Source organism: Boleophthalmus pectinirostris, unplaced genomic scaffold (genome assembly GCF_026225935.1).
Source record: "Boleophthalmus pectinirostris isolate CB_2022bp ecotype Guang Dong unplaced genomic scaffold, ASM2622593v1 HiC_scaffold_14, whole genome shotgun sequence".
Classification (NCBI taxonomy): Eukaryota; Metazoa; Chordata; class Actinopteri; order Gobiiformes; family Gobiidae; genus Boleophthalmus; species Boleophthalmus pectinirostris.
This window is the reverse complement of record NW_026571047.1, coordinates 5,274,292-5,294,003: the sequence shown is the minus strand read 5'-3', so window position 1 is coordinate 5,294,003 and position 19,712 is coordinate 5,274,292. Positions and strand designations below refer to the sequence as shown.

General features: G+C 37.3%; 3 protein-coding genes across 6 annotated transcripts in view; 2 read left to right on the top strand and 1 right to left on the bottom strand.

Moving 5' to 3' along the window:
• The first annotated feature begins 495 nt into the window (after window positions 1-495).
• Window positions 496-12,029, top strand: trim65 (tripartite motif containing 65). The gene is made up of 8 exons (XM_020919232.2): window positions 496-606; window positions 3,018-3,447; window positions 4,685-4,780; window positions 4,876-5,106; window positions 6,025-6,193; window positions 6,307-6,396; window positions 6,782-6,999; window positions 9,592-12,029. Exons 2-8 carry the CDS (start codon window positions 3,031-3,033, stop codon window positions 9,907-9,909), a joined length of 1,539 nt encoding a protein of 512 aa, XP_020774891.1. The 5' UTR covers window positions 496-606; window positions 3,018-3,030; the 3' UTR covers window positions 9,910-12,029.
• Window positions 12,030-12,104: 75 nt separating this feature from the next.
• Window positions 12,105-19,644, bottom strand: wbp2 (WW domain binding protein 2). Of its 2 annotated transcripts, none has more exons than XM_055150309.1 (8): window positions 19,444-19,644; window positions 17,736-17,844; window positions 17,062-17,197; window positions 16,037-16,129; window positions 15,150-15,299; window positions 14,533-14,658; window positions 13,634-13,707; window positions 12,105-12,993 (listed from the first exon to the last, which is right to left on the bottom strand). In XM_055150309.1, exons 1-8 carry the CDS (start codon window positions 19,500-19,502, stop codon window positions 12,946-12,948), a joined length of 795 nt encoding a protein of 264 aa, XP_055006284.1. In that variant the 5' UTR covers window positions 19,503-19,644; the 3' UTR covers window positions 12,105-12,945. The 2 variants fall into 2 exon arrangements, with proteins under 2 accessions (XP_055006284.1, XP_055006285.1); XM_055150310.1 differs by having other exon boundaries at window positions 13,634-13,704; window positions 19,444-19,643.
• Window positions 17,793-19,712, top strand: part of unc13d (unc-13 homolog D (C. elegans)) — a 30,192-nt gene continuing 28,272 nt past the window's right edge. Inside the window, exon 1 of one of the 3 annotated variants that reach the window (XM_055150307.1) lies at window positions 17,793-17,866. In XM_055150307.1, the coding sequence (XP_055006282.1) occupies window positions 17,829-17,866 (38 nt within the window). In that variant the 5' untranslated portion in view covers window positions 17,793-17,828. Of the gene's footprint in view, window positions 17,867-18,559; window positions 18,643-19,712 lie in introns of those variants that run through there. The other 2 variants (XM_055150306.1, XM_055150304.1) reach the window with 2 other exon arrangements.

Here is a 19,712-nt window from a genome sequence, read left to right as displayed (position 1 = left end):
ATAATAAACGATTCTAAATATTTTATGCCTGTTCTGATTTGATGTTAGTCATTTATTTATTTTTTATTTATTTATTCATTCATTCTTTTTTTTTTTTTTTTTTTTTTAGTACTGCCTTTATTTAGTGATGTTATTATTTTTGTTCATTGATTTGATTATTGTTCTTTTATCTATTGATTTTATTAGTTCCTTTTGTTTGGAACATAATGCTGCAGATTTTTTTTACATTGCACTTGTCCTTTTTTCGTCATTTGCTTTTGCACATTTACAAGTTTAAAACTGTAAAATTTTTGTTTGTTTGTTTGTTTGTTTTTAATAATAATAGCGGATGCAGCACACGTAATATTGCTTTTATTATACCAAATGAAAAGAAAGTTAAAAAGAAAAAAACTTTTTAGTTTTTATGTTTCTTTTTGTCTTATATATGTTTTTAACTTTGAACTGGGAACGTTAAAAAATAGTATAATTTATCGAAGAGAGTCCGTGAACGCGTCATTATTTTATTTTTTTTTGGTGACGTCACGTGAGACGCTAGATTCCGATACCGAAATTCAATCTCCTCCTGTTTGAGTCTGATTTAATGTGCTGCACCGCCCGATTCTAATGGTAACTATTGTTTTAATCTATTTATTTACTGTAAATCTTCCGTATGTGCGAATATACAGGAAACGGCTCCAGTAGAATCTAATGCAGTGACAGATCTGTGCCTGCTAACGTGAGCCGATTGTATCTCTGACAGCCATGCTAACTGCTAGCTCTGTCATCGCTTTGTTATTATATTGTGGCTCATGTAATGATCTCTTTGTTACTGGGTTTTAAGTTTCGATCCTTCTTCTTTTCACTATTCATGGGTTTTAGTTTCCTATTATTTGGTGCCATTTTGAGCACGATTGCCAATATTCTATTCTATTATTCATTTATTACAATATCATTATGTATTTGATTTTATGATTATTAGGCCCTGTAATAAACATATTACTAGGAGGCACACCTTTTTACCCTTGCTAGAATTTTGAGAAAACAAATATCAAATACATGACAATAAACACATTTTTTTAAATCAATAACACCCTTAGATTTAGATTTTGACAAACTTGAGTGATCCACAAGGGAAATTACTTGGACACAATAGCTCACACATCACAATATTATATAATAAAGAGTAAACAATATAAATGGTAATAATAAATTAATAAATAAGTAGCAAAAAGATAGTAAGAGACAGGTAGACATAATTATATAAATGTATATGTACAAGTCAAAATGAAACAGGAAAATAAGTAATACAATTTTAAATCTCAGTTATATACAAGAGGTCATAGGACAGTGTTTCCCAAAAACTGGGTCACGACCCCCAGGTGGGTCGCAAGAGATTTTTTTTGGGTTGCCTTGTCACGATCTGCATGTTGGTCTGCAATATACAAGGCTACATTTAATGTAGCCTTGTATATTGCAGGGCTACATTTAATGTCCAAATAGGCGACTTCTGGAGACCTTTTATTGCTGGTTCAATGACTGTTTTTCATTATTTATAACTTGAGTAATACTAATTGTTCACAGAGACACGATCACTCAATCAACAATAAAATATCCTTATTAATATTCAATATTGGTCAGATCCACTTTTGTTTTGTAATTTACTAATAATTTTTATTGACTTGGGTCGCGAAGTCTGGGACTTTTAAAATATGGGTCCTCAGAAAAAAAGTTTGGGAAACACTGTCATAGGAAAACAGTGCAACAATGATATGATGATATGATATGATGACATAGGATTATCTGTTACGTAAGGGTGAGCTGTTGTACAGTTGTAGGGAGTATTATCTGTTACATAAGGGTGAGTTGTTGTACAGTTGTAGGGAGTATTATCTGTTACATCAGGGTGAGTTGTTGTACAGTTGTAGGGAGTATTATCTGTTACATCAGGGTGAGTGTATTATCTGTTACATCAGGGTGAGTTGTTGTACAGATGTAGGGAGTATTATCTGTTACATAAGGTTAACATTTGTAAATATTCTCTATCCTGAAGTCTTCACTCACCATATTCTTTTGCTAGGTTGAAAATCTTTTAATCAGTCTCAATAAAAAATAAAAATATATATTATTATTATTATTTTTTTACTAGCTGACTAATAAAATATATATATATATATATATATATATATATATATATATATGGTAATCACTGACTAATCACTGACACACTTTTTTAGATCACCAACTTACTTCCCTGAACACTTCAATTCGAAAAGATAACTGCACAAAAGATAACTACAGCTCACATACTGATTTGTGGTATAAAAAAAAAAGAAAAAAAGGGCTGTTGGTGAGTTTTTAATCAATGTAAATTTCATAATTTGGAGAAATTATAAAAAATTATGGTAGAGGCAGCAGTCAGATGTTCAGATGTTGCACAATAAGTAAGTGAACTGTAATTAACCTCAGAAGTATCATGCATTTATGCCTTGCAAGTTTCTGTTCTTTTTTCTTTTTTTTGTAACTTTTTGAAGTTGTCTTTTTATGTATATATCCAGTATTTCACAAGATGATGTAATGTACTTTCTGTGTGAGCGAAGAACTCTGCCTCAGTATGCAGGGTTTGTGTATTAAACATGTGTGAATGAAACAATGAAACAAAACATAACTCCAGGTATGTTTGTGATGAGGAATCAATATTATTAGACACATAGATCCGGAAATAGCGTAATATGGGTCTTGGAAGTAGAGATGGGGTGATATTTCGGTTGGCTGATATACCAGGCCGATATTTGCATTTTTTCTCTTGATTAGGCTCTTTAAGCAGCAAAAATATTGGCAGAATTTATCGTTGATTGGTTTCTCTGGATTCTAAATAATCATATTGGCCAAAAACCCATACCAGTGGAACTCTAACCTAAAGACTTTCTTCTTTGAGCTAGCATTTGTTATTGCTATAATTGACTGTATCTTTTTGATGGAACTAAAGTTTGTCTAAACTTAGTATAACCACGTGTCTTTTTCTTTCATTCTTCTTTCAGCTCGTTCTTCAAAATGGAGTCCCAAAACCATAAAATGATCTGTGCCATCTGCTTGGAGCGTTATAAAGACCCCTGCACCATCCCCTGTGGACACAACTTCTGCCACTCCTGCATCAAATCTCACTGGGACTCCGGAACCAGCTACTACTGCCCCATGTGCAAAGAGGAGTACCACACCAAGCCCACGCTGCGCAAAAATGTGGACTTATGTGAGCTGATAGAGGGGGCGGGCAGCTCGGGGAGGTCCGGTGTGGAAGGACGGGCGGCGGGGGGAGAGGAGGGCGGAGATGTGGAGCTGTGCCATAGACACGGGAAGCCTCTGGTGCTGTTCTGTAACCAGGAGAAGATGACCGTTTGTTATGAGTGCGCGGTGAAACAGTGTGACAGCCACGACAAGAGTATGCTGGACGAAGAGCGGCACAACCAAGAGGTAATGGGACTGGGAAGCAAGGGTTTCTACATCAGTCACTTAGTTTAAGGACCATTTTGAATCCAGGTATAGACCAGATACATATAGAAACGTTAGCAATATACAAGTATGTGACACTACAATTCAACAGCAAATTCGTAATGTGCAATGCAATCATACAGATTTCAAATAGATATAAATGAATAAAAATTATCATGTTCTTGGCACTGCACCATCATAACAGTGTAAAAAACAGTTTATGTTATGTGGTTGGTGGTGAATAAAGATGGCATTAGAGCAGCTGTGGTGTCTGCCAGTACAAGCAGTGTACCCATCAAGTGTGGAGAGTGAAAGGATAATGGATAGTGTGTAGCACTGTAAGAGCCTTCATGTGCAAAGTACAATTCAATCCAAGTTCTATTTCTCATTTCTCTTCTTTTGACTGCATTTGCTGGTATTCATTTACTCTCTATGAGGTTTCTGTATAGTTTACATATAAAACACTGACCCACCTTTCAGTACCTTTAGTTATCATATCCTATTATCTGTACTGATGCATGGCCTATTGCTTCTCAAACTGGTGCGCGTTCTAGGGACGCACCGATACTGATACTGGTGTCAGATATCGGTGCCTGATACTTTGCTGAATCAGGTATCGGTTCATGGTTGGGCTTTTATTCATACAAAGCTATTCATTCGTGATGTAAAGGATAAATAAATAACAGTTACATAACACAACTGGATCTTTTGTGTAATAAGTTAACTATGTTGTAAGGAAATAAGTGTGCTTTTTCCCTCTCTACACTGGGATTGTTTAATAATATCGGTTATCAGTAGATACTGGTAGTCAAGGTATTGATAACGATATCGGCACTAAAAAGCAGGATCGGTACATGTACCTTTGGCAGTACATAGTGCCATCTGCAGTGCAAGTATTTATTTATTTATATTTATATATTTATTTATTGCTTTATTTAGAGACAAATCATTTAATGTTTTTGTCTTCCTTTGGGTGATATTATTTATAAAACTACATGATCCAGGTTTAGATCTGGACTGTGTACTCGGAAATCCAAATATTTTCTTAGGTGGTATGGATGGAGAACCACCAGTTTACTGGATTGGATGCAACGTCATTGATCAGTGAGGTCACTTGTGCTCTCAGTTCAAGTTCAGTTACTTTAAAACAGCTTTTCTGTCACCTCACTTGGTATGCTACTCGTCCTACTAACTTCATACTTCTGTGTTTGTGTCTCAGCTGATTCTCCAGGGGAAAGAGAAAGAAATAGAGAGACTCATCGAAGAAACAGAGAGAAGCTTCCTGAACCTTTCTGAGAACATCAGCCAGGCAGATGTAGGTGACAAGAATGACTATATCAACTTATTGTTCAATATATGATAGAACCATTTGTCACTCCTGTAAAGTAAACCATCACTCTCTGCTCTTAGGTCACCCTGCAGCAAACGTCCAAATGGGTGAATGCCAAGTTCCAGAGCCTTCTGAAGAGCCTGGCGGAGAAGCAAGAGGTGACGGAGCACTTCCTGGAAGAGCAGAGGCAGAGCACCATCACAGAGGCCCAGGAGAGGCTGTCTGAGCTGGAGGAACGTGCACGAAAGCTCAAAGAAAATAAGGAGCAAGTTAGTGCGCTGAGAGAGCTGCCGGATACGGAGCTAATCAAGGTTAGCCTTTATCAAATTTTTGGTGCAGAGTATGGCTAAAATCCAAGATGCACCAGTCCTCCATCCACCATCTATTGCATCCCGCTGGAAGCAAAATCCAAAACACACCTGAGCAGCCAGTCAGCCAACAGTAAATTCTGTAAAAGTGGGAGGATTATTTTTCCCATTGAATAGTGTTATCCTCCACCATGATGGGCTATAGTGCTGTAGTGCTGCAGTGCTTCGCTGACAAAGACATTCTGTTTCTTCTCCTGTGAGATAGAGCTGTGTCCTTCGAGGGCCAATGCTGCTCACACACACAAACACTGCTAACAGAGACATGCCTTCCGCTGGCTTCATATGGGTGACAGGTGGACTGGTGTGCACTGCTCTGGGCTTTAGTCTTGAACTGTATGGTGTGGACCCCCTGTTGCTGTTTTGTGTATAGATCCTTACTATGGGAGGTGACTTGTGCTACATACATCTGTAAAAGGATGACTTGACGCTTGACACCAATTTTTATACTATATTGATAATAAAAAACACTTTTTAGACAAGAGAATTAATATTTAATGTTCAACGTAATTGTATTTTTATATTACGATGGAGTTCTACTCAGAAAAGGTGAGCTTTTGTGTGAATATTTGTATGATCATTATTGGTACTGCTTTGGTATCTGTATTTCAGTTTGTTTTGACTACACTAATTATGAATTATGAGTTTTATTTAAAAAAAAAAAAAAAATCCAAAAGCTGTTTGGATAGGTTAGTAGGCACATACTGTAATCGTTCTTTGTTAATCCATTATCAGTTTAGAAAAATAATAATTACACAATATACATTTTTGTCAATACTTCTCATCCCCAGTCAAATATCCCTGTCATATACAGTACAACACAGCTCCACCCCAAAGCTCATAACCCTTATGATGCTCTAACAGAAATCCATGCTGGTGACAGTGCCGGAGTACCAGCACATCTGCACAGAGGTCAGTCCCAGTCTACAGGAGCGTCTGAGCGGAGTGACCGAAGTGCTGTCCAAGGTCTCCAAACTGTTACATGAGGATCTGGAGCGAGCTGTGGGCACGGCACTGGGCCATGACAAGCAAGGTGAGTTACAGGGTTATTTAAACAGGCGCATAGTGAAACTCTTGATTCTAAGGAAAAGGATGTAATGTCCCTCAACACACTGAAATCTAAAACTGTGCATCTGTGTGTGTCAGCCTCTCCGCAGGACAAGAGGCCTGTCCTGGCTGTGGTCCCTAGTCCAGCAGCACCCTTTGCTCCGGGGCTCAGGGAGGGACTCGATAGCCGTGAGTAACACATGCTGTTTCAAATGTCTTTGTGTACATTAGAAACATGTGACTATGGAAAGTATTTATATGAATGACTTGTTCAAACTTATTAATATATAAATATCCTATCTTTTGAATGGTCCTCAAAATGTTGCCGTGTAATGTAACAGGAAGATGAAACTCAGGAATGGGGCTAGTGTTGTAGTGTACTAGTATTTAACACTTCATAATAAGATGAAGAATATTTTGATAGTTCAAAAATACCTATAATGTTTCATCCACACCATTTTAATACATTCAAATACTTGGATATAGTAGTCATATAGAAACAAGTGATATCATATAGAAACCAAGAGCAACTCATTTCACACAACTTATTACAATCTCCTTCTTGTTTTTTCAGACCGCTGCTCCCTGACCTTTGATCCCCGCACAGCTAACGGTCACCTGTCCCTGTCTCATGGGAACACCCGGGCAGAGCACCTGAGCTCGGGCCCGCGGGAGGTCCCGGAAGACAAGGCGCGCTTCGATCACACCTGGCAGGTCCTGTGCTGCCAGGGCTTCAGCCAGGGAATGCACTACTGGGAATTGGAGGTGTCCAAACCTTGGGCATATGTCGGGGTGAGACATGTTAGAGCCTTTGTCAGTTAGTAGCTAGTTACACAGTTAAGAGCATCAAGTTTAAAGGTTCACTGTGTAACTTTTTGTTTGGGGGTCTGTCACCTGCTTGTTTCTATGGATATGTCATTGCTCTGCCTGGAATGTTCCACAGTATGACCTTAAACAGCTCTACCTTACATTTATTAAATTACTGATGGTTTTATAGCTCAAAAATACAAAGTAGAACAAGCATTCTAACCATGAGTGGTGTTGCCTCTGCACAGATCTGACCTGTAACTTGGTCTGATTTGGTCTCCATGAAGATAGAAATGTATAATACCATACAGTGAAACATTCCAAACAAAAAGCAAAAACATCTCCACGAAGGAACCCTCAACCAGAAAAGTTACACAATCCACCTTTAAAGGGAGAGCATGTAGAATTTGTAGTCTCAACCACAGACAGTCTATGGTCTCAACTTGTAAAAACAAGACACAATATGTGAAATTTAATTGTAGAAAATTGGCGCAAAAGTCCGGCATCTCCGCTCGCTGATATTGTGAAAAAGCACTAAGTGACTGACTACTTTAACCTGGAAGCCCTGCTGTACCTAGACTAGAGCCCGACCGATATGGATTTTGTTGTGGCCGATATGAAACCGATATAATGGGAGTTGGGGCTGCCGATAGCCGATATAATCGTCAATATATTTAGTGATGTAAAAATTCACTGTAAATCTTGAATTGATTAAAAAACTTAGGTTTGGCTCTAGTGAATTCTAAATTGGGTTTATTTAGGCAACATTTATTGTTATTTTGACCCTTTACATCATATTTACATACAGTAGATTGGCCTAATGGCATTTTTGCATCACATTCTAGCTACTGTTACTGTCACTGCTAGTGATGGGTATTCCAGTTTTGTTTTGTTTTTTGGAGAACCGGCTCGGCTCACTAAAGCAGCTGGCTCTTTCGGCTCCCAAGCGACTCTTGAGATTGTTTTGTTGCAAGCAGGACTAAACCAGAACTGAACCAGGACTGAGTGTCGAGACTCGGTTTCTATCTTTCTCCTGCACTGGAGCCCAAGATTAGTCCTGGTTTATTCATTTTATGCTGAACTGCAGCCAAATATGCACTTTTTTTATCCTATGCACACGCAGATTTCTGAAAGTTTCGTTTTCAGACGCTGCTGCTGTCAAACTACGGGTCTACATGCGGCATGAAGAGAAAAAGTGAGAAAAAGAGAAAACACGGCTCCCAATAAGAAACATGCTCCCGTTGTTCGCTTCAAAGAGCCGGATCTAAGAGCCGCTTCGATCGCGACCGACCCATAACTCCTAGCTAGTAAAGTATCGCTATTAGCCTTTAGCCGTAAAAACGTGCGCACCGCGGTAATTAATTATATGCATAAATGTGGATCATTCACACGTCTATTCACAGCTCATTTACATATCAATACTGGTCCAGTAACAAATATACGGCCAATATAGTCACTTTACAATAGACCAATAGAAAACAGCCTGTTTATGTGTGGGAGCTACAGCAGCTAATCGCTAACAAAACCTAAACTAGCTTCAAAGTCGATGTATTTCCAACACTCACCGCTCACACAGGCTCCTCCTCACATCACAAATCTGCACTAATAAATGTCCTTTTAATCCAGACTCAAACCGATTGTCCGAAAAAGAATATAATCTCAGTGTTGCGCACCACTGCGGGTGTAAACAAACACACGCGAGTGAAGTGACGTCACTCTGGTGGTGTGTTCAGGGACAGTACGGACACAGACAAATTACACCGTAGATAAATACTGATGCGGAGCCACATATTAGGACATTTATCTGTCTGTAAATTGGATTAAATGAACATAATGTAGAGAGTCTAAGCTTTATAACGAGATATAACATGCCCACGTGAAATATCGGCCCATATCAGCAAGCATATCGGCCGATAGCCGATATGTCTCTAGGTGCCCATGTTGGCCGATAATATCGGCCAGCCGATATATCGGTCGGGCTCTAACCTAGACCTGTTCAATATCTATAATTAATTCTGGCCATACTGACCTGTCAAAACCTGATCTCATCAGAACACAGAAGCTAAGCAAGGCTGGGCCTGGTTGGTACTTGAATGGGAGACTGTGGGGAATACCAGGTGCTACAGTGAGGCAGCAATGGCAAAACTGTTGTTAGTCTTCACACTTCACCCACATTGCCTAGTATGAAAGTGGTGTGTGTGTGAGTGTTAGTGGTGGTCGGAGAAGCTGATGGGGCAGGTTGGCATCCTCTCTTTCATCAGTCTGCATCATGAGTCTCTCATTTCAGTTGGCAGATCCCACAAGTAAAATCAGTTGACCTCTATGTTGAATGTATAAACTGCTCTCTTAGATATTTGATTTCTCTTCTACTCCTCTGTTACTCCACTTTGACAGTTCTAGGTATATATATATATATATATATATATATATATATATATATATATATATATATATATATATACATATACATATATATATATATATAATATAGTGATGTAAAATTCCCCCAAATATTATTTGGCATTGGTGTATTTGAAGTATTTGAATTTAACTTTGTGCTTGTGCTTTTTGCCCCAGGTGACGTACGAGTCCATCCCAAGGAAAGAGAAAGGTAAGCGCTGCATGGTGGGTATGAACGACCTGTCCTGGAGCCTGCAGCTGGACGAGAGGCAGCTGAGCGCCTGCCACGGGGGGCGACAGGAACCCGTGAGTGGACCCCCTCCCCCGCACTGCCGCATCGGGGTGCTCCTGGACTGCGATGCGGGCACCCTCACCTTCTATGGGCCAGACCAGAGCCGCCTGCACGCCTTCCACTGCGCCTTCACACACCCGCTGTACCCCGCCTGCTGGATCGGGGAGGGAGTCAGCGTCAGCCTCTGCCCCCCCGGGACATGAGGCCAGAGCAGTAGCACAGAGGACATGTCTGACTCTTGGCTTTTTTAAACATGGGAAATCGACATGAGTTAACATGAACTGACTTAAGAATATTTTGTTTCAATATTGTTTGTTCAAGCTTGCCTGGGATCCAGAATACACACCTCTCCAATACTTTAGATGTGAGTCATTGGTTAATCTCCCTGACCTTAGATGGATGTATTTTACAGGTGGATTAGCCAATAAGGCCACATCATCTGTCCATAATGCATAATGTACAAAAAAAATACGGCTGCTTAAGAGGAAAAAAAGTTAAAAATATCACAAGGGACCATAGACTTTATACAGTTTATGGTCCCCTGTGATATTTTTTTCCTTTTAGTGCAAGGTCACCCATAATGTTCGTCTCCAGTCAAATGAAGCTCACAAGCCTAGCAGTTATAGGTATGAATTTGAAGCCGAGTTCCATATTAGGAATAGGAATTTATTAACGGGCAAAACAGTGAAATAAAATACCATATCATGTAGAAATTAAGTGAGAGATATGTAATTTTATTGGTAAATGTGAGGTGACCAATGATCTCCTTCATTTCACATGCGTCACTAAAATAAACAAATCTGATTGGACGATCTTTTTGGTTCTGGCTCGAGACACGATGGTAACACTTCATAATAATTACACTATTTACAGTCTTAATAAAGCATGAGCAAAGACTTAATTCATAATGAGCAAATAGTTAATAAATAAAGATTCAGTCTTAGTAATTTCTTAATTAAGGGGCTAGGGTTAGAAGTCAAATTTTGCTTTATTAAGGCTAATTAAAGTGCAGTGTAACCAAAAAATTTACTCCATGGGCAGATCATTTTGCTGGAAATATAACAAAAATAAAATTATAACCAGAAAGTATTACCATTTAAATTTTTATTCAAGTTACTGTACATTATCAATTTTATATTGCCCTGAGGAGGTAACTAAGACAATAGCGGCTTCTGAGAGTTCACATTTCACTCTGCATGGTTGGTTACATCCACCTGTCAATCACTCAGGACTTAGTCAATAGAAGAACAGATGTACAAATGTAACCAGTGAATCACAATCTACTAATGTCACAATCTTGATTTCTGTTGCAATAAATATTAAGTTAATTACTTGGGCTACTTAAATCCACATGACTATTCTGAATTCAAGTCATCCTAACTCATGTAACTCAGCCTTTGCAGATCTTAATATGTTGTATTATAGCCTTTTTTAAATTTTCTTTGCACTTATCATTTGAAAAAGACACTCGCGTTTGGAGGATTGATTTCTGGAATCAGTGAAATGTCCATAAAACTGGTGCTATGTCTTTGACTGTTTGACTTCTGTTCCTGCCCTTAGCGGATACACTGAGCCCAGAGTACAAGAGTCAAGACCATTCATCGTTGTTTTTGGATAAAGTACTTCATATTTTCACATTTCCCCAAACATAACTACCCAGTGCTCAGATGCTGTACAAGTATAGTGGTAGTCTGTACTTACAATTCCCTATAAGCATAGGATGACCAGATGTCCCTGTTGACTCAGGACAGTCCCAGTTTTGAGCCTTGTGTCCCCTGTCCCAGCAGATTTATATAAAATCAGTGATTTGTCTCGGTTTTATAAGAAATGCCCCAGGTGTCCCTATTTTTTGACCAATTTGATCCAAACCAAGTCTCTTTTTTTTTTTTTTACTTAAGCAAAAGTACAAATACAGCAGGGGTTAAAAATGATTCAAGTAAAAGTATAGTATAAAAAGTCCACTTAAGTAGTGAAGTAGGCTACCCATTTAAAAATGTATTTCAACAGTAAAAAATATTTCTAATTTTGAGAAACAATTGTTAAATTTTTTTTTGCTATGAACTGAATTTTTTAATGGTGTTACTGAAAAGCCTGAGTGTTGTGAAACTGTTGTAGTGTTACATCTGAAACTGTTTAATAATGGACACCTCTCTTACTAGAATTTATTTTGTCACCTCTGCTGTGTATGTATTAAATGTATTTTGTCAATGTTATTATTTGCAAATATGGCCAATGGGCAATGCCAAGTTTGTATTATTTAAAAACTTTGCACAAATTGTATGAAAGACATTTTTTGAGGGACATTAAAATGATAAAACACAAACTTGGATTCTGGACTATGATTTTTTTAATATATAAATTTTCTCTATTGTGAGATAGGGCCAAAAAAAGCAAAGAGTGAAGTTAGGCTGTTTATTAAAATCCATTGCACACATACAGTACATCACAGTAGTTTAATAACCATGCTAATAATTGTATAGACTTTTCAAATAAATAAAAAATACATTAGTTATTATTATTTTACACAGAGCCATAACAGAGCAATTCCAATGCATAGCAACTGCTGAGAATTAGCCATAGATTGAGATTTCACAGTAGACCAACAACAAAATTGGGTGATTTTGAAAAAAAAAAAAGTTTATTTAGTTTGACTGTGTGATTTCTAGAAGACTCTAACTGATGCAAAAGCTGAAAAAAAAATGACATTATGTTACAAAGCTAATCCGTGCTAGCATCATTCCCTCCTTTTCAATCTTTATTAGGGCAAAATACTCTTAACTAATCTTACAAACGTTTCTTTACAAAATTGTACTTCAAAATTCTCCAAAATATAGCATATCTTCAAGTGCGTAGCCTATACACAAATAATACAAAATAAAATACTGCTTTTAGCCAGCGTTAGCATAACCAAGTTTAGAAAATTTTGCAGTTTCCAAGCAGAGCTAAAGCTAGCATGTGAGCTCGTTTCCGTCCAAGCCACACTATTGAGTTTTTAGTTACTTTGGCTAACAATGCTTCATTTTTTAGCTACCAAAGTTCACATTTTTATAAGTTGTGGTTGTAAGGAAGCAAGAATAGCGTTTGGTTACGTTGAAATAAGAATGGAATTAAAATAGAAAAGAAAAAAAAAAAAAGAAAAAAAAAATTCCAAATCAAAATACTTATCTCGGGTGGTGATAAATTATAGAAAAACTAATTAGGAATGCTTCAGTCTAGAAGAGATGAAGGGAAGAGCAAATTTACTGGTTCTTCTTGTCTTCTGGGGGAGAATAAGGAGGTGGTTTGTCCTAGGAGAGAGAGAATATGGCACTTTTATTTATCATTCTGCTGAAATGTATTAAATCTTAAGTTATTTCTTTATTTAAAAAAATAATTAGCAAGCATAGAACCTCAGTCAGAAATTTAATTATACAGAGAAATCAGTTCAAACCACTGTTTGTTCAAATCAAAAGTGAAAGTGCCAAAAAAAAGATGTTAGATGATTCATGCCCACAACAAATATAAATTAAATTGATAGTATGAAACCTTCTGGAGGTGGAAAATCATCTGCATGATCCCATGGAAATGGTAAGTTAAAACCATACTTAATTCTCCACAGAAATAGATAAGTTTTATACTGTGGAATATCATAGTTAAATGAACAACATTTCCATGGAAACTCTAGAGTCAGGTTTGTTGAGATGCAACACTCACAGTTAGGACACATGTTTTTCTATGTTTGTCAGTGCACTAAACACATTCATTATGGAAAAAACATGCTTTTATTTTAGTCTATATTTTGACCAAAAAAGTGACATACTATATCTTTAATACAGGTATTTATGATTTTTTTTTAAAAATATGCTATAGTTTGGCTACATAATAGTAAATATTAAAAAAAAGTGTGCAGACACATTCAGTCCTTGAGTGAGAAGGGGGTGATCTTACCTCTGGCAGGTACACATGTGTGGGGGGCAGAGTGTAGGTGGCACTAGCTGCAGCCTCTGCAGCTTTGGCCTCTGCTTAAACACACAGGGGACCAGTCAGTGCTTACACTCTAAATGCACTTCAGAGCTACAGATGACCATACAATCTTATCAGCTCAAGGTTATACATGGGATATGGGTGTTTTTTTCAGATTTTTCCGTTTATCTATTATCCTAATTTTGTATATATTCTTCTTCAAAACAACAATTTCAATATTATTTTAAAGCTAACAAATTACCTCCTTATAGCAAGACTGGGAAGTGTACCTTCCCAATGTGGACAGATATATCTTACTAGTTCAGACTAGTTAGACAACCAGTTCTGGTTGTCATCTTGTTTAGTCTTAGGTTGCATAATCCTAATTGTGTATGGTGGAACATCAAAAGCCAATAACATAATGGGAAAGATTTAGTTATAGTCAATTGATGCACTAATTCACATATTAAATAAATGTATATACGCCATTAAGAAGCTATTAAGAAGTTTGTTTGAAATCCTCTGCTGGTAAAAACGCAAATGTGAAAAGGTGAAACTAATCAAATTTCAGTTTGTTACAGGAAGTCAGTGGTCCTATTTTTATTATAAAGGTGTCCGTTTTGCAGCATAATACCTTTTCTTTAAATGAAAACCTATGATGAGCATTGTTCACTGCCAATTTATGAAAGTTTATGAGTTACAATGCCCTATAGAAACTGCCATAAAATTTTACTATTACATAAAGATAAAACATTACAAAATCATTGCCCTAAGCAAACACAGACTGCTTCTCATTTCTTCTTTATTGTACTGGTTGTATTGGTATTGTATTGGGGGCAGAGGGGGCACAGGAGGCGGGGGGGCAGAGGGGGTATGGGACTGACCTGCGGCGGACATGGGCAGGTCTGGGTTGTGGGGGGGCTGCTGACCCAGAGGAGCAGAGTATGGAGGGGGAGGGGGCATGTAGCCAGCAGCTCCATCAAACGCAGGTGGACTGGGGTAGAAACCTCCTAGAACACAAATATTTGAAAGTACAATGTATGCATCATTATGTTATGCATAAACCAATATGGCCTAACTGTTTGATAAGATAGCAAATATGTTGGGATAATTTACAACATAATAACCAACAAAAAAAATCACTTACTTATTTGGCAAAATAATGTACAGTATATCATGATTTTCTTGGAGCAAGATCACAATTTCAGTGTTATCACTATTCATAGACTTTTTCCATTGCCTTTTAAGGTAATTTAAGTCATCATCTTGACTTGAAAATGGGTGGGGAAAAACTGTCTGTGTTTAAGAAGACAGCTGCATTAAATGGAGAAATAGTGAATCACATTTTGACAAAATGACAAAAAATAAAAGTTTATTTAACTGAACATTGTCTGTGATTTTTTTCCAGTTTTGAGGTTTGTTATTTCATACAGCTGATAGACTTGCTATTCTAACTATGTATTTCTTCAAAACAGTAATTTTGATATAATACAATGCTTACCAGCTTGGGGTGTGTTGGGGTAGGCGTATCCCGGGGGTGCTCCGGCTGCAGCATACATGGCATTGGTCGGAGGTGGGGGGTATGCGTATGCCCCGTTAGCCATGTAGGGACAGCCGCCAAAGCCAGCAGTCACAGGCTGACCTATAGAGGCTAGAAGAACAAATACAACAACATGGAAATGATCCTTTTATTCACAAATGCTGCAGCTGGTATTATAATGAGGGCATATGACAGGTTTTAATGTTTTTCTATTTATGACTTGGTTTGGTGGGATAGTACTCGTGTGGCCAGTATGTGTATAGTTTTACATCAGTTAAGTGGCAGATAGAGGAAAAAAAAATAGAGAAGAAAATACAAAAATACAGGAAGTAGCGGTGAATTACCCCTACCCCCTACACTGAAACACATGTTAATGTGGTAGCATTGGTGACAAAGACCTTTTGCGGAGCATTGCACAGAATCTTACAGCTAATTGTAAAGAGGGTTCTAAAAGGGCCCAGGACAGATCACCAAGATACTGAACATTGATGAAATCCAAATCTCTTCAGACATGTTTTGTTTAGCTGACATGGTAGAAAAAAAAATGTTTTTTCATAATGCTAATGGTGTTTTAGTGTGTAGTCTAACTTCTCATCTGCATTATAAAATAAATAATAACTTTAAAAATTAATTACAATCCAGTTTAGTTCAGCAATGAGGACAAGAAGGTCTGAAAGGTCATTTTACTTTAGTTGTGGCTGTAGTAATGTGCCTTTTAATATTGTATAAGGTCTTAGAACTACCCAAGGGTACTTTGGGTGTTTTAAACGGTCATCATTCACTAAAATGCTATTTCAGTCAAAACTGTGTCTAATAATTTATTTTAGTTTGGTTCTAGTTAGTATTACCTTGAGCGGCCACCTGCAACATGTACTGTCCAAACTCTATGGCCCCTCCAGCCAGAAACACCATCTTGAACGTAGCACTGCCCTCCCATCCACCTGTCAAAAGAACAGAAGAGTTTATGCATATGTAAAGTGTACAGTACAAACATTGCATTGACATCACACTGGAGGGGTACTGCATGTAGTACTTTGAATTACTTAGTGCACGAATAGTGCTGAACAAATAAATTTCCCTTGCCTTGTATGTCTGTGGCGGAAGTTTTCATGTTGCAGCAGTTATCATGATGACACAACACACAATGACACAATTAACAGCCTAATTTTAGATTGTCTGAAAACTCAAGAAAAAATTTAAAATGGATTTCAGCAGCACATTTTCAGGAGCCTGTGATCAATACAAATGTTCATGGTCCTGTTTAGGTGTTTGATTTTCAACAAGAAAGGTGAGAGAAGCAAACTTAAAAACAGCTTTCCTGCTGTAGTTTCAGCTAAATCAGTTTTTAAATGAGTCAGATTGTGACAAAGGTCAGATTAAAATCTAACTTGAGTAACAGATTTTAAGACAGAGCAGAGCCTCCAGTTAGCTTCACCTCCCAGGAAATGTTGATGACATGTAATGTGTACTAGGCTGCATTCATGTGACATTACAACACTCTAGAATTTCCATAGTAAAAAAAAATATCTGGAGGACAGGTCAGAATTCTGTGGTGGGATTTGCTGATGAAATGTCAGACTGCAGATTTGTTGACCTGGTTTATTTCTCTGCAATGCCTGGACCTTTGCAAATTAAATAAAAACTGGCACAAAGTTCAACATCTTCTCTGTCAGCATATATAACCAAAATGAAATGCTGACCATAGCTTCACACCTTGATTGTATTTTTTAACCCAATTCTTAGCTGTCAATTGAAAGGAATTTAAGATACAGGAAATGTAAGTATATAATCCCATATAAATAATGATCACATTCAGGATACTGTATGTGGGTTTAGTTTTGGTAAATGTTCTGTTGTGAGTACATGCTCTCACCTCCAGGCTCGGCACTAACAGTGCCTTTAATGTAATTGGCTCCCAGGACGGGCTGTTTAATCTCACAGCCCTTCATCAGATAGAAGGGCATCATGAAGGAGCGCAGTGCATCTTTGCCTTTAGCCACAAAGATCACCTGTAACAGAAGAGAGTACAATTAATACGAATTAAGCGCAACAGGGCGTTGACGATAAAGTTCACTGTAAAGATTTGTTGAGAACTGGGAATTACAGGATTCCCTCATGCTTTGTTACATAGGCTGATGTTTTTCTCATTCTCACTATATGGAGACACATTCTGCTTTCTGGTTGGCTAATTGTCTTGAGAACCAAAAGATCAAATTGTAACATAAACAGCTTGGCCATCCTGTTCAATGTTTTTGTCATTATACATACTAATACTGTCTTCCATGATGGAAATATCAAACAACAAACAAAATCTCCCTATTCTTGTAATCACCGTTAACAAAGATATTCTTCTTATTATTTATTAATATTATTATTCATAATTTGCAGATTCAAGAATCCTCTTTATTCTCCACATTTTCCACTACTCACTTTCTCCCTCTCATAATGACTCAGATTAGTGTGCTTTATATGGGCCTGTGGACAGTGATACCCTGGGCTTTACACTCTGCACACTAGACTCTCTGAATAAAGCATGAGGCATCTCACCCTGTACGGGGTCAGGTAGATGCTGCCTTTCTTGCTTTTTTTGAAGGCTTCGGGCAAACTGTCGGCATCAGAGAAGGCCAGCTCCACGTTGTCATGGTTCATCAACACACTGGAACAGGCAAAATCAGAAGGTTGTAGTTATTATTATATGGCTATTGTAAAAACTGATAAGATTTGATATTGTTATCAAAATTGTATATGGTAGTTATTTAGTTATATTTCAATAAACTGAATCTTCCCACCATAATAATTTCATGAGACATCAAAGGCTCAAACGGTAAAAAACAAAGCAAAACAAAACAAACTATGATATTATATTACTTAAGAATCAATTACCTAAGAAGTAAAATGTTGTAAATACTGGTAGTTAGCCATGCCCTTTTATCATATTTGAAGTCACAGCAGAATTGTAATGAATGAAATATCTTCATGATTTATATATTTATTTAATGATAATGAATAACTTACAACTTTAGCAACTACTTTAATTATAATTATTTATATTCATATTACCATTGTTGTTGTTTTTTAATTTTTTTTTATTTTGTTTTACTGAGATCTCCAGGGGTAAATAAATCTTTATCTGTCAAAAAAGAAATTGAAACTGAAATTTAACAACTAAAATTGCTGTTATGTTTTGACTATGGGTATAACTTATTGTACCTGTAGTAACTTGTCATTCTTGTAATTTTGTTCAGAACACCCTTTCAAAATAACAGAAGTTTTGATGCACATGATTAGGCCAAAGGGGGGTTTCTACTTTCATAACTTGAGCCACAGGATGACATCATACTTGTGCAACTGCCCCTTTTCCAGACATGAGCTTTCACATGCTGACAGTAAACATGAGTGCAGTAACAGGATTAAATGTAGCGACAGGCTCTGATGGCTTTACCCAAACAATCCGGTGGGTTCTAGAAAGATCTGGCAGCAATTCTCAGTTTCATTAGACCAAGTTTGCGTAATAAAAGCAGAATGTTAGCTGCTTTGAATGTTAAATGTATGTATGTGTTTGCAACTGGGTGTATGTCGGCTAATGATAAGATGCTATTCAATGACAACAGTGCATGTTAAGAATACCACAAATTAGTAATTAATTTTTGATTTATTTTGAAATTGTCTGGATAATTGTGGACTAATGAAGATAACTGGCATTACATTAAAGATTAAGGCATTACATTTGGAAAGAAATTCGACTGTAGTTCTGTAAATATAATGTAACAATAACTAACTTTATGTAATATGGAAAGGAGAGACTTTAGATTTAACTTTTGTTCACATCTTTTTAGGTATCTTCATTTAAAATGCTACAAAATAGGCAAACTAGGCTCAAGGCAATAAGGCAATCTGGCCCCCTGTGACCCCAGCCCTTGGGACAACGGATGGAAATTAGCCTTAGGCTACAATCCGGTGTGTTTACATTCATGTTGTCATGTTTGTTCATTAACATGCTCTGTCCCAATCAAATAAATAAATAAATAAATAAATAAATAAATAAATCCATTCTACAAATAATCAAAGCAATATTAAATGTCTATCAGCAATAACTAACTAACCAACCAACCGGTTAAATAGATGAAATAGTCTGTATACGGTACAATGATGGCTACTATTATTCTGTTTAATCTGTGTTTGTTTCTTGAATGTCGTAGTTTAAACACCCTCAAACATGGCTAACGTTACTAGTAGTGAAGCAAGCTAACGGTACCTTTCGCTATTGTTGATGATTACACCACCAGATTCCGAGTGGTTCTGGTTTAAAGTCATGTCGACAGCCCTTCACCGCCTTAAAACCAGTCCAAATGCAGATGATCTGACAATTCTCCGCAGCTGGAAAAGGTACGATCAGCACGAACGCAGCCTGTGACAGATTGGGCAGCGATGCGATGCTTGTAATGTTTACGCTGTGAATGAAATGCACCTGCTCTTCCGTATCACGCACACGCCTCCAATGTTACGTAATGACGCTCTCGACAA